Source organism: Stegastes partitus, unplaced genomic scaffold (genome assembly GCF_000690725.1).
Source record: "Stegastes partitus isolate 25-593 unplaced genomic scaffold, Stegastes_partitus-1.0.2 Scaffold47, whole genome shotgun sequence".
In the NCBI taxonomy this organism is placed as follows: domain Eukaryota; kingdom Metazoa; phylum Chordata; class Actinopteri; family Pomacentridae; genus Stegastes; species Stegastes partitus.
The window spans coordinates 9,382-25,159 of record NW_007577778.1 but is presented as its reverse complement, the minus strand read 5'-3'; the positions used below and the strand labels follow the sequence as shown (position 1 = coordinate 25,159).

At 38.7% G+C, this 15,778-nt stretch overlaps 1 protein-coding gene across 1 annotated transcript in view; it reads left to right on the top strand.

Moving 5' to 3' along the window:
• Positions 1 to 14,548, top strand: part of col13a1 (collagen, type XIII, alpha 1) — a 121,159-nt gene extending 106,611 nt beyond the window's left edge. The window contains exons 37-42 of the mRNA XM_008306797.1: positions 4,116 to 4,169; positions 4,254 to 4,307; positions 6,139 to 6,174; positions 10,566 to 10,652; positions 13,994 to 14,032; positions 14,158 to 14,548. Of these exons, the coding sequence (XP_008305019.1) occupies positions 4,116 to 4,169; positions 4,254 to 4,307; positions 6,139 to 6,174; positions 10,566 to 10,652; positions 13,994 to 14,032; positions 14,158 to 14,160 (273 nt within the window). The 3' untranslated portion in view covers positions 14,161 to 14,548. The remainder of the gene's footprint in view (positions 1 to 4,115; positions 4,170 to 4,253; positions 4,308 to 6,138; positions 6,175 to 10,565; positions 10,653 to 13,993; positions 14,033 to 14,157) is intronic.
• The last annotated feature ends 1,230 nt before the right edge of the window (positions 14,549 to 15,778 follow it).

The window sequence follows — 15,778 nt, the reverse complement described above, 5'->3', positions numbered from 1 at the left end:
GCCTACATATGTAAGGACCCCAACCCCCTTTAACAATTACTATTCCATAGCACCTAAAGAAGAAACACATTAAAATTAGACCGTCTGTTTAAACCTGACTGATATCAGTTATTACAGTTTTTTGAAAAATGGTTCATCATTCATATGGGTTTTCCAACACAGATTACTCACAAGACTGTTTTCCAGCTGTCTGTAATGTCCCACTCACTAAGTCACTACGTATCTTAGTAGAATCCTGTCCTCATTTTCTTTATTTCCCCAGGTTTGTATGTCCAACACCTCTACTTGCTTTCTTAATAGCTTAAGGATGATGTCGCTTTTACATTTTATAGCCACATTTCAAAGATGTTTCACATCAATTAGACAGTGGATCCACAAAATGCAGCGGCTTTTAATGTAAATTATTGATAAGAAGAGAATTTAAAAAGAAAAAGAAAAAAAAAAGCGAAGCAGAAGACATTGGATTCATTTAATACATTTTTTTAGCAGTGACTATGACATGACTGTTTGTTTTGTTTCGCACAATTGCTTTTATTTAAGAGTTTACAGTTTGAGCACCACAGAATTGTAATTTGTCATCTCCACATGATGCCATAAGTGCTTTATTGGTATAAGAAACATTAGAATAACTTGATATTTGCCAGGACAAATCATGAAGAAATTGTGGTTTCTCTGAATCTGTGGTTGTATTAATCTAGTTGTGTACAGTTTCCTATTACTTCAGGCTAACTGTATTTCAGGTTTTTCTGAAATCTATTTAGTATCTTCCACCACTACCTATACTATAACTACCTAAACTACAACTACCCTTGAAATATAATGTTGCCAAGTCATTTTGAATTCAGTCTTTGGGTTATTCCATCTCAAATCATCACAATTTCTGCTCGATCAGCTTTGACGCTTGAGTATATCGTTATAGCATAAAATATAGATATCTAAAGCTTTTTTGTAAAGTTTTAGCTTGTCAAGATTTCAGGTTATAATTTCTTAATTGCTCATTGACCTACTTTCAGCAGGTTTGATGGCACACTGAAATTTGAGGCAAGATCTGAAGAACTGTTAAAGATAAAAACATGACATTTTCACTGTTTGTCATCATGCCAATCATTCAAGTCCAGTTATTTTTGTTTACTTTCATTACTGATTAATGCAGGTATGACTAGTTGTACCAGATTAACTCAAACATTGCTAGATAGTCTAATCCAAGTAGAACAGAATTCTGGACTTCTAAATGATTCCCCAAATATAACTAAAAAACAATGTAGAGTGGTAAGTGGGGTCACGCAATTAAATATCTGCCCATATTAAAAAGTTATTTTTTTCTAGTTATGCCTGGAGAATCATTTTGAAACTCCAGAGTTATTACCTACTCGTGTTAGGCTACCTAAGAATACTTTTGTTTTTGTGGCACAACAGTTGATGCTTGTCCAATACTGCAGATTCTGAATCAATGGCTTAGTGAGAAATAACTGTCATTTTCAGGCTTCTATCTTGAACAGTTCCTGAGATGTTGTGATTCAGGCGTAGCTTCAAATATCAATGAGCTAAAAACCTGCTGAAAAAGGGTCAGTATAAATATATATACATATACCTATCACAGTCTAAATTAAAGTCCAGTCTAATTTTAATTTGGACTGTGACATATATGTGTGTGTGTGTTTTTAGCTCATTGACATTTGAGGCTATGCTTGAATGACAATATACAATCATGGAAAAAAGTATTAGACCACCCTTATTTTCTTTCATTTCTTGTTCATTTTAATGCCTGGTACAACTAAAGGTATACTACCTGAAGAATACAATGAACACGACATAAAATGCAGATGATTACATAATACTTTATGTCCTATTTGACATGTTTAAGCTTAATTGTATTATTGTATTGTAGGGTATATAAGAGGCCATTTCATGTCACAAGCAGCACTGCACATGCAAAGGCCTAGAGTGGTTTCCTGCTTACATTCAAGCTGTAGCACAACTCAGAAGTTGTCAGCTCTCACATAATGCCAAAAACAAAAGAATTATGTGAAGCCACAAAGGCAGCCATCTTGGCACTGCTGGAAATTGACATGAATGAGAGACAGGTAGTGAAAAAACTGAAGATCTCCAAGACAGCCGTTCATTACACCAAGAAAAAACAAGCCCAACATGGTACTACCACATTGCTAGCTGGTCGCTGCAGGAAACGTCTTTCTATCCCACGACATGACTGCGCACTCATCCGTTCCTGTGTCAGGAATCGTCATCAGACCTCCAGGGACCTTAAAAATGAGTGGGCACTGTGGAGAAATGTGACTTATTTGGCAAGGACAGTCGAAACTGACTTCTTGAAGCTGATCTGAAGTCACACAGGGCACAGAAGAAGTCCTTCATCAACCAAAGGCAGAGGAAAGTCCGGTTACTCTTTGCTGGGGAACACAAGGATTGGACTGTTGATGATTTGGCAAGCCTGCAAGGTGGCTTGGTGGTTAGCACCTCACAGCGAGAAGGTCCCCGGTTCGCATCCCAGTGAGGACACCCAGGATCTCTCTGCGTGGAGTTTGCATGTTCTCTCCGTGCAGCGTGGGTTCTCTCCGGGTTCTCCAGCTTCTGCCCACAGTCCAAAAACATGTTGAGGTTAATTGGTGATTCTCAATTGTCCATAGGTGTGAATGTGAGTGTGCTTGGTTGTCTGTCTCTAAGTGTAGCCCTGTGATAGACTGGTGACCTGTCCAGGGTGTCCCCTGCCTTCAACCTGAGTCAACTGGAATAAACTCCAGCCCCCCGGGACGCTCTTGAGGATTAAGCGGTATATAGATAATGGATGGATAGACAATGCCCCTTGCCACATGGCAAGGTCAGCTAAAACCTGGATGGAGAACCAGAACATTCCAACCATGCCTTGGCCTGCTCAATCACCAGATCTAAATCCAGTTGAAAAGCTGTGGAAAATCATCAAACGCAAAATGGAGAACCCCAAGCCCAAAGACAAAGCAAATTGGTTTGAATTTGCAACAGGAATGGGCTGCTGTGACAGCAGAACAATGTCAGAACCTGGTGGAGAGCATGCCAAGACACATGGCTGGAGTCATCAAAAACAATGGTTGTGCAATCAAGTACTAACTCCTGTGTGTATCATGCGACTAAAACAGACTAAAAGCACTGTTTTTGGCAGTAGAATGCTACATAGCTATTGATGTAAGAACTTAAATGAGTTTAGTTGTTATCAGGACAACCATGGAAAATGTCTAGATATCAGCTCTTAAATGAAACTCTTAAGAGCTATTTTTGATGTTATCATTATTGTCCATCATCTGTCCAAACAAATATACCTTTAGTTGTACCAGGCATTAAAATGAACAAGAAATTGAAGGAAACAAGGTGGTCTAATAATTTTTCTATGACTATATATATATATATGTATACTGTATGTGTGTCCCATCACCCCTCTTTTCAATATATGTAAAGTCTCTCAGGTACCATTTTAAATATAGCAGTTTATAATTTAAAAATTTGAGCAAATCAGAGATGGTCAAGCAGAAGCCTGATGATTTGAGATAGATTGATCACTTTTTGATACTGGTTGGCATTACTGCATAAATCATCAGTGCTCAATCCTGCCTTAACAGTTTCCTGCCTCCTGATCCTGTACCAGCAGCAAGCTGCGAAGCTGCCATTGCTACGACCTGTCCTGAAGTAGTATGCGGAGATGCTCATGCTGCATGTTGACATGTAATACAGTACACCTGGACGGCTGTATTCTGTACAGCTCTTTACATACTGGATATGCCTGAGATACACGGTCTTCTTCAATCCTGACTGCTCAGACAAAGAACAGCAACTGTTGACATTTTATTCATTTTCTCTCTTTTTTTTAACAGTTTGGACAGTAGTTCAACAAGCTCGGCCTGTTAGTGCTACATGTGTCTGCAGAAAACTACATTGCAGGAGTATTTTGTCACTCCAGATTAGTGGAAAAATTTGGTATTACTGGTCCAAGACGAGCTTATGACACCTGCTCAAGCCCATCACAGAGCTTGTTGATTTACTGATTTGAGGAATTTAATGATTAGAATTTCTCTACTATTGTACTGTTTTTAGTTGCCCATATTTATTCTCTCTTTTCTGTTTTAAAGGGTCTAATAGGACCAGTCGGTGTGTCAGGGCCAGCCGGACCAAAGGGAGAGAGAGTGAGTTTTGTTGTTGTTGCCTTTCTCTGTTTTTAATTGTAAGAAAAAGAAAAGGTACAAGTGAATTTGCTCTTATCGCTACAGGGTGAAAAGGGAGATGCAGGATTACCAGGACCAATTGGGCCGCAAGGCATCCCTGTAAGTCCTAAATACTTTTTTTTTTTACATCTTAATCAGTTTATTTTAAAACACTGAAAGCTACATGTTTAGAATTTTAGGAAACATTAAACCAGACCTCTAAAAAAAGTCACAAGATGAAAGGCTGAAACCATTGTGTTCCTTGACAAAAACAAATTACCTTCATAAATGTACAATAAATCTATATATACTATGTTGTCACTCAAAATGTTAACTCATTCGAGGTGGTTAACAGAGACTTTCTGCCATTTTGGAAAGTTACTTATTCACCTTTTTACCCAGAGCCACATAAAACCATCATCATTTAAATTTCTGTGACCAATACAAAGGCAATTTCACATGTATGCGCAACAGCACAGGCAGAGCTGTTTAAATTATATTTTATCTTGTCTGTTATTAGAACATTAACAACTTACATTGATAGGGTGAACATAGGTTTTGGACTTTATACACTTTTCTATGTGACGGAACAGACTCAGAGACTCAGATGTGGACAAAGACGTGGCAGAAACAGGCATAAAACCAGAATAAGTATATTTATTTACAATATAAACAATATTTACAATTGAGCTGGAAGTACTAAACAGGTCAAGGGGCATACGAACAAAAACAGGAACTAGGTTCAAGTTGAGGAAAACTAACGGCTCAATACTGAGCTACACAAACCTCGATGGAGGAATTTAGCAACACGGGTTTGGTACAACCAAGACGGGAAGAAGCTAAACAGGAATAAGCTATAAACAAAACCAATCTAGGCAGTACTACAAAGAATAATTATGGAACATGAATCAACAGAAGACTGGGGCTTACTGAGAGGGAAAAACCAGAGATGGGGAATTGGTGGGCAACGTGGCAGGTGTGGCGGTACAACAGATGCAATGACCAAGTGGGGTGGACCGTAGACTATCCAGGCAAAGAGCAGAAGAATGACAGGAGATGAAAGGAGCAACAGACCAGATTTGCAGAAGCAGCAGAGTGGGTCCAGCTGAAGCAGAGGAAACAGGAATTAACACAGGTAACGGAGCAGATTGGAGTCAGAAGTAACTCACTGCTTGGTTGTTTACTGTCCAACGTCATGTCGTGGTTTGAAGTCAGCTTTTATGGCGTGCATAGGTGATTGAAAACCACGCCCTGCCACAGGTGAGGACATTCAGGTAATCAGTTGATACATTGCACCTGTCGTACCGCACACTCCTGCCCATGCACGCCCACCTATAGGGGAAAAGGATAGAAGGAGGATGGAGGAGAAAAAGGGAGCAAAAACAGCCACTAGGTGGAGCCAGAGGTGGGGTAGCATAAAACATGGTTAATACCAGCTGAAAGAATCATTACAACGTGTAATAAAAAAACACTTTCTGAAGGCCTCTCTTCATTTATCTCTTATATATGACCAAAGATGTGTTTGTTTCTTCTTCTTTAGTGGCTGGTAAACAACTGGTCTCATTTACAGCTTCTTCTACTCTATTTATGTGTAACCTAACCTGCAACGCCTCCCTCTGACAACACAGCCTGGAGCTTTACTAGAAACACAGCGAATAAAGGCGGCACTTTTGTATGACCTTGAATGTAGTTTACATTCATAGATGTTTTGGTTGGCCTACTCAGATAATATATCCGTGTTCTTTTAAAGGTCTGTCATATGTTGTCTGTCATATTACTATTATATTGCAATATTACTGTGACTGAACTGTACCTTGTGTCACTTTTTTTTTTTTTTTACAAATTTGCATTTTTCTCCCTGACTGAAATGACACAGGGTGCCAATGTCAATCTGTACACGGCACCAGACAGCAAATATGCTACTAATTTGTTTTCTCATTTCTTTCTACAGGGTTTAGTAGGACCACAAGGATTCAAGGGAAATCGGGTAAGAAACCATCTTTAGTGTATTGTCTGTTATAAGGACAAGTAACTAATAAGCACACATTGAATTTAGTCTGTTGAATACACACAGACCAGGTCATGTCTGCATATTTACTCACCCAATTCGGCAGCTAAACTATACACTGTATCTGAGGCCTATTACAGCTTGATATTTGCATCCAGATCATTATTAAACATCTGCCATTATTGTTGCAAGTGCCTTGTGGGGCCATAATAGATCACCTGAGCAGAATTGTGACAACTTCAAAGACAGTCTCAAGGAGGAGATGTGAATTAAAGAGCTGAATGTGAATAAATTGGATGCTCTCTTTGATATTCTGCATGAATAGAAAGCCAGATGAGTCAGATAGTTTGCTTAGATTATTTTTTTTGGAATGATTCTGAATAATTCCCATCAAAATGTCTTGGCTTTTGAGGCAAATTATTTGTTTTGCAGTGGCTGTGTTTTGAACCCTTTGGTCACTGATGCAATTTAGAATAAACTTTAAGAGGTGAAATTATATTTGATCATACACTAGACATGTTTTTTAATCAAAGGAATAAAACATGTTGATGAAAAATGACCTTGGTGAAAGCCTCAAATAATTCTTGTGTTGTTTATCTGACATCAGATTAGACTTGAAATTGAGAGATTGTGTTAAAACTGCTACAATCGATATTACTTACAGTCTTCATGCTAAGCTATGCTAATCACATCCAGATTCACATATATATATCCCAAAATACTGAGCTACTCCCTAACTGGCATTATATTTAAAAATAAATAAATCAATAAAACAATAGCCCTAGCAAAATTATACTGTGTAAAAACTGTTTCTTATTTCCAGGATGTAGTGAATCAGAGAACCTGTTTGAAATGTCCACATGCCCTTCCCCTAAGAGAATGTTTCCTTCCCATTAACCTGTGTCTCTTTTAATATATCCACTCCCATCTTTTAAGTCTTCCCATTTCATAAGCTTTCTCAGCACATTCAACTGGCCTGTACAAGTAAAAGAGAACAGAAGAACACACTTCTGATTGACCTGGGTATGACTGTCCAGTTGAAAGTGTTGAAGCTGTGAGATAGTGTTGGTGTTTTTACTCTTTATCCTGTCTTCCTTTGTTTCCGCAGGTCTTCCTATCCCCTTTTCCTTCCCTCCACCTTGCTCTGTGGCCTGTGGCTCTTTTTATTGCCGGGGTTGCCCTCTCTCCCTCTCACAAAACCTTGGCCTCCTGCTCCTCCTCCTCCTCCTCCTGCACTCTAATGTAGTCCTGGATTCTCCTCTGACACCTCCTCTGTACTACTCCTCCTATTTAACAGTACCTCTTCCTTGCAAGCCTCCATTAAGTCCTCCCAACCCCTGTGTCCCTAACCTGTACTCCAAATTGAAAAGCAGTGCTCTATCGTCACTGTCAAAATGTATGTATTTACATGGCAGTGATTTTGCATGTCTGTGAGCTAATGATTTAAAGTCACTTCTACTTGTTAGATAGGCAGGACTCCATGGAGCATTTAGTCTGACGAACCTCATGATGTAAATTATAACAGTATAACACCTTGTTCTCACTTTGCTTAGTGTTCATATGCGAATCAACCAGAACTCCTTTATCTAGCTCAACACGTGCTAGTTGTATAACAAACAAAGAACACACACTCTGTAGTACTTCACACATTTTTTATTAAAATATTTCATGAAACTGGCTCCACATGTGGCAGCATAACCTCCTTCCTTACTTTATGTCAGTGTAGTGGCAGTTATGCTCCATGCACATATTCCATAAAACTGGACAGTGAAACTAATAACCTCCGATTAGCCTCTCTCATATGGCTGCAGTAAAGTTTCCATCCATCCATTATCAATTATGTGAAACACCAAGGTACAATAATATATAGATTTATGAACATGACGCGAAACTATGTGGAAACGAGGCATTAGGGCCTATTTATGCATTCATGCACACAGAACGATGTGCGCTTTGACAGCAGAGATAAACGCGCACAGAGTTCTATTCATACTACAGTAGTAGCATCAGTCTGCCAGCACCTTGTCAATCTGATTATCCCCAAGGTGTGCCAAACACAGTGGGTGGTCACAGCACATGATTTCTGGAGAATTTGAGACTTCCTACTTTGTTTGGGCTAAGTCGATGCTAAGCAGATCAAATCCTCTACAACGTCCAGCAGCGACTTCTTCAGTTACAACTCTGTAAATGATGTACCATAAAGTTGTAGATGACAGAGAGTCTTTTAGTGCAGTCTCTTCTCAAAACAATCATTTGTTTTAAGCACCAGCTGTCTTGTTGCAGCATTTGCAGTCTGCATGGCTGTAAATTCTTTGATGCACACAGGCATCCGCAGATAGATTCTCATGGACCCTCACGGACATGGGTTGATGGCGAAATATATGTCAAAGCTGGAATTGGCCTTAACACTGGCGTTAAACCTTTGTTATTATTATCGTGCACACAAACAGCTGTAGAAAGTTACAGGCGCGTAGCTGTTGTTATTATACTACTCTTCTAGTCCACAGGAGTTCGCTTGAAGGCTCATTCACATACATGTTGTTCTCATGCACACGACTGCCGGCCATAGGTAGGTGTAGGTCCGGGTAGGTGTCCACGTATACTCTCACAGAGTCGGTGTGATGATGAACTTTAAGCCACGCAGACCATCACATACTCATAATGCAGAACGTATAACACTGGCCCTCCTGCATGCAGTTATCTCACCTCTGAATGTGAGCTTCTGCTACTACCAACACTCACAGCTGGGTTGTGCATTTGGGCCAGAAGCATTTGAGCTATGTAAAGCCTTAAACCTGAGAAAAGTCTAAAGTCTGAGATTCCAATTTGCAGATGATGCTTAGACAGCACTGGGAGAACCTTGCAGTCGGACAGCTGCTTATTCTTCTTATCATTCTTTATTCCCTGTGCGTAATGTTGTGTTTTCTTTACCTGGGCCCTTACTGACTTTGGCCTTGGTAAGCAGGTGTTCTGTTATAGTCCAATTTCAGCCTGTAATCTGCATTCAGTAGGAAAAAAAAGTGTTACCAAGAATCCAAATTTAAGACAGTAGCATTCCATTCCTTGGTTCAGCACAAACAGAGATACCGTCTGTCTTGTTTCACACATTTTTCTTCCTTGTCAAAACCTGGCACCTACATTACCCACAATGCAACTTTAGCACTGCAGCTCAGTGAGACATTGTGTTGTGTCAAGCTCATGGTGGCTAATGTAGCCTGCAGTGCAGAGGAACAGTGGACAAAGAGGTCTGGTAATCTAACACTGCAACATTTTTCCAATTTGGCAAAACTCTTTCTGGACACACAATTCAATTCAATTCAATTTAATTCAATTTTATTTGTATAGCGCATATTTACAATAAGTCATCTCATAGCGCTTAACAAAGGCAGAGACAGAAACACCCAACAATCCAAAACATTTGGATTCCCTATAAGCTTCAGCAGTCCGCAAGCAGTCCACAACAGTGGGAAGGAACCGAAAACCCCAGCAGGGGAAAAAAAACCTCCGACAGAACCAGGCTCAGGGAGGGACGGCCATCTGCCTCAACCGGTTGGGTGGATGTAGGGATGAATTATAAAATTTAGTGTACAGTTAAACAAGTAAAGTTTATGTACCGCCTTTACATATGTAATACTCCCCAACACCTGTAAAAAGACTGAAAAGTAGAAAGGCTGTGTGTGTTTTGTGACAAATTAAGTCATTTTTATTGCCTTTAAAAATAGCAATTAGTTCTCTCAAAGCAGTTTGTCAGTGCCTTGGCGGTGTGGTTTGGGGATGTTCTTGTCTATAGTTTCAAGAGTTATGCTGAACATAAGGGTAAGGACATGATGAAGGAAACCAACGCTGAAACACTGACTTTTGCGATCAAACAAGAAATGAAAACCACAATCGCTCATGTAAAAATCCAACACAGTCATCAACTTATGTATCTTCTTCAATATTTTTAAGTAAGTAAGTTATTATGTACTCTTTTATTTTTAGTTGCCATGTTTTCATCAGTATTGTTTTCTCTGATTAAATGACAGAAACAGTGTACATTTAACAAGCCTCAAGTCTTTCAGAGATTGCGTTTACACTCGTTCGCATAGTCCTTAGACTGAACCCTGCTCACCATTTGCGTTGTCATGCTTCCTCCCTCCCTCTACTTACCTTCCCTAAAACTGCATTGCAAAATGACATTGTCTTGAAAAATAGCAAAGGGCACACTGAACAAATTTGTCAATTTAAATAACTTATTTTTCAGATCTAAATTACCAATATGTAAAAACACCTGACAGATGAAATCTTACAAAAAGCAAGCATTTGCTTCTTGTGTGGCTTACTGAGGAGGATTAAAGTTTGTCTTTTTTTTAATACGCTGTTGTTTGCAGGGAGAGAGGGGCAAGAAAGGCAACAGGGGGGCCAAAGGGGATAAGGGAGACCAAGGAGCACCTGGATTAGATGCCCCCTGTCCGTTGGTATGTCAGTAGCTCCATGTGTACCCATGAGGCAAAGGGAAGGAGCGCTGTTTTAGAATACAACACAATCCCACAGAGCTTCAGTCTCTCTGAGGATCTGTATTCAGTAGTCAGCTTCCTTTTGCCTCTGGTGTTTAGTGGTCTTAATCAACCTCAGGGAGAGTTTGGTCAAGTTTTCCACTGCAGCGTGTTAGAGATTTGGCTAAGATGTGTGATTTAGTTGATGAAATCCTAAATTCATTGTTTTGACCCATAAAAAAGATTCATCAGGTGAAAAATGCAGATGGATCACAGACCACAACTCTGCCTGAGGATCCTCTTTTTCCCAGGGATGAGACCGACAGGAACCAGACAGCCACTGTGTATGAGCATCAACAGATACCAGTTTGGTTTAGTTTTCAGCTTCCCTTCTGAGCATCTGTATCTGTGTCCTTCATGCTAAAGCATAGGGGACAAACAGACAAACTTACTAGTCTATTATCTAGTTATTACTTCTACTCATTGTGCACTGAGCATTGCCAACAAATTAACTGAACAATTTTTACAAGCAGAGAGTAAAAAGGTTACATTTGAAAATATCCAAACCAAAAAATGACTTTATTCAGCCATTTCTCTGTGAACAGCAGGCTAACCAGGTCGCCCATCCATCCACCTCATTTGCAGGATTAATCTTGGAACATTTCTGACTACATTTGCATTGCATTGCCAATGGATAAATTGACCAACCTGAACCACAAAGGTCTAAACCTTTGCTGGGATTCCACAGTTTCAGATTGGTATCAGAACTCTAAGTCAAACTCACTCTCATAGGTAATTAACTTCAACATTGGTGAGCCTCATCTCAGTCAGTCCAGTTCCTGTCAGTCCCAGGTTGCCTGCATGTTTAGGAAACCTGCAATCGGTCACCAGGTGGACAGAAGTGGAGATCCTCCTGTCGTCAAGCAGTGGAGAAACGCTCTTCCACTGCACATGAGCTGCAAAATTGGTTTTTAAATGGCTGATTTCACAAACAGGGTTTCCGAGGCTTTAAAGGGGAGAAAGGTGAACCGGGCTTGCCAGGCCTGGACGGGCTGGATGCCCCTTGCCCTGTGGTATGGTGCTCTTTCTTTCCCTTTATTTTTCCCAGCATGCCTTTAGCTATCTCTAACCACACCCCTCACTGTAGGCACTAATATGTTGCACAACAACATGTATGGTTGCATGGAAGTCTACCTATTGCAATTGACTCACAAGTTCTTAGGCTGAGCCGTTACACCAAACCTCTATTGAATTAACATGTACACGCCTTTTCCTCTGCAAACAAATGCTCATTTAACTCAGTCTTTCCATCACTAATTAAAACTTTTATGTTTAATTCACATGCTGATACATGATTGTTACTAACGTTATTAATTGCATAACAACATTAATCTTACATTTAAAGCACTGAAATTGTTATGTTCAGCAGTTGTAGATCCTTTCTTCATGATCCCTTGTTTCCTACACCATCTCTTGCATGGAGCACCATCTTTTTTTTCATCTTCAAGGCAACAAAATACCACAGGTAGTGAAGAGCAGTAGGAGCTAGATGGATTTTTTAAATCAAAGTAAGCCAGAGTCCTGGTATTAGCATGGGGAAATTTATTGTTGCACATGCTCATTACTGTCCTTTGTTGTTTTTTGTTTTTTCCGTTTTTTACATTTTCTGTATATACTTTTAGCCTCATAAAGTCAGCTTGCCAATTTTGCATTTCACCTTAAATTGTTACTGCTTAGAATGTTACCTTAAAAAAAACAAGTCCAGACACTATTAGAGGATGCTGGCACTGCACTGGATTATGATTGGTCAACCAGATGTGTCATCACAATGAGAGCGAGGACACACACAAAGCTAGTTTAAACAGTTGTTCACAGGTTGTGTAAATATCTGGGGACAGAAGTGTCTTCTTTTTTGGCATCTTGTCACACACAGTCAATTCTTAGATGTCTCCAAATCCATAGCACAGTGTCAGTATGAGACTTGTAGATTGGATTTGCAAAGCTGATGGATTCTAGGTGGATAGATATGGTTATTCCATCTTCACAGGTAAGGATACGGCTTAGAATTTTTACACATCTAACATGTCTTTGCCAATTCAAGTGTAAAATAATAAAAAAGAAAACTTACTTAAAAAATAATAAAAAATAAGATCGTGTTGGAGAACATTGGTAGTCTGTGTTTCACAAAACTGTCTCTATGTTATTGGTATTATTGTCTTTTAAACACAATTTATCTTTAGTGACAAGGACAAGTGTTATAAATGTGATTTTCCTGTTGGTCTGGATTCTTTCTTCTTTCTCACAAACTGTAAACATTAAGTTGAAGAACAGTGCAAATGTATGAAGTGCCAGAAAGAGCCACTATAATGCCATAAAGTAATTTCTCACCAACTTAGTAACTGAATACTTCTAATTCTCTTGGTTAAGGTCTCATTTGTTCATTGGTTGTATATGCACTATGATAAATTCATACTTTAAAATAAAGGACAGACTTGTGAGGTTGTGGGACCCTCTGGTTCTGGTGTTTTGCTGGAGTCTGAAGAAATCCTTCATGTTCCTCAACAGAAACATGGAACTCTTCTGGATAACTTGAGAATGTGTCAAATCAAAGCTTAATTCTATCTGTTTGCTGTGGCAAAAGCTGTAAATATTACACTCTATGTAACTGTTGGTATGATGAAGGTGCTGGTCAGTTGCTCAAATTAGAACTGTAGCCAATTTAAGTCTTTGGTGTTTCTATTGGGAACAAAACACCATTGTGTCATAGTTACAAATTTCATCCCAACCAGACCCCAATTCTTAAAGTGAGGACATGATTGATTCCTTAAAAGTGTAGTTCAATCCATCAGCACAGCATTATACACATTGTTAATTTCATCAACCAAACCTGCAGTAATGTCTATATGATTGTTCAATCGATAACTTCCCCATTTCATAGTAATCCTGAGTAATTCTACAACCCAGAAGTATGTATAAATTGTAAAAAGATGGAACCGCTAGCACATAACTATATACACATAATTAAAATGTTTCTTGACTTTTGAAGTTCTAATTTGGGCACAGACATACTATGTATATGCAGAAACAGAACATGACTTATACTCCCTGAGCCTTGGGTGGAAGAATACTTATGTCAGCTCAGGTTTGTTATTTATATCTTTATTTGTTGAGTTGGCTTGACGATCTAAGTGTAACCTTTTTTGAATAAATAAAGTGATTTGAATTTGAACCTATTTTTAAATGCACTGTTGCCTAACATTATATGATGTTGTTAATGCAGCATACAGTATGTTTTTATCCAAATCTTGTTTTTCTTTTTCTAGGGGGATGATGGCTTACCTGTACCAGGATGTTGGAACAAAGTAAGTCCGACACTGTGCTGTGTTGTTTTTTATCACGTTAACAGCTCACATATTGTATGCTAACTTGGCCATGACCCTTGTTTGAACTAACATTTGGTATTTTGCCTTTTGCTTTCTCCTTGCAGTGACGATAACTTTGGAATGGCTTGTGTGATTGTACATAGGATATTTATTTTTTTACTTTTCCTATTCTGTTCTACACGGAAGAAATTTAAAAATCCTAAAAATCAATTTTTGTACAGATTGTTTATTTTAATATGTATGGTTTATGTAATGGATTTTTATATCTATGCATCATTTTAATATGATTGGTCAAGTAAAAATTATAATGTGGCTACATATGCATGATATTTGTGCATAATGTGAAGTGGATAATGCTAATTAACTTATTGCATTATGCTGTTTTGTTCTGTTTTAATAGACCATGCTGCACTGAGTTGTGGGGCTGGAAAGATTATGTGTTAGAATTTGGAAAGTCTTAATAAAGTGTTAAAAACTAAAAAAAAAAAAATATATGACAAGCACTGCATTTACACTAGTTTCAAATTGACTAAATGTTCGTACAGGGACATAAAGCTGTTTAAAGTCAGCACTTTGAGTTTTTGGTCTTGTGCTCATATTGTATTGAAGTACACGCAGACTTAATAGATCAGATTTGGGGCTGTCGCAAGAGTAGAAGATTTTTATTTTTTTTTTCCTACTCATGACAATGGTGATCCATCCACATTGGTCCAGAACAAGTTATCTTCATAATGATGACCAGACTGATACATCGTTTGGTAAGAATCCTGTCAATCAGAATAAGAGGTAAAGGGAAAAGTATAAACATTTATATTTCTATGTTTTTAGGTTACACATGCATATTACATACATACATACACATGTTCCAGGTTCTTTGCAATCCTAAATTAAAATAATTGGCGAACCATTCTATGGTCAGGCCCATGTATCTGCAGAGAGTTATTACAGATATATCAGTGACTGTATGAGTACTACAGTTTCATAATTTAGTTCTGTACAGTAGGGCCTCCAGATTTTTGAGGCATGGTGACCAACACAGCAGGCGATGCTGATAGATAGATGAGAAGCCACTGAGGGATGATGCCCTGGTTTTTTGCAATAAGAACTCTAGCTGATTTAGGGAAGGGGACTAGCTGAGGTTACATACTTCTTTATTTTTCAAAATAACTCAGCTGCATTTTTAATCACATTTTAAGGGAAACATATTTTCTCTTGGATTACATGTGTTTGGTGCCTATCACAAAAAATGCTTTAATTCAAAGTATCTTTGCCATTTATTTTGCTCCGTGTCAGCCAACCAATCATATGTACAGTACATGGGCAGGACCCATCACCATGGTAACCCAAAAAATGGAGGAGAAGCTTCAAACATGTTTTGAAAGTCATTACTAAAATCATCATTGGAGTCATTTTGAAAGTTGGGTGAAAGTTCTACAGACTGTGTGGCTCCTTTAAACTGGAAGCCTTTCCTGCTATATGACAGTGTAATTTTTCTGGGAGAAGATATGTTTCTTTAAAGATGTAAATGAGATTACAGTTCAGTTAAATAGGAGCATAACTTTGGGGAGACAGTGTTGTCGCCAGTGTTGTTGTACACCATGCAAAGAGATGTGCTAGCTAATCATTAGGAGACAGCCTTAAATCTCGTCTCTGAGGTCTATTATTTTCTTGTTCACGGGAATCACGTATTCCAGATGATTACAGTTTGCTATTAACACGAGTGCC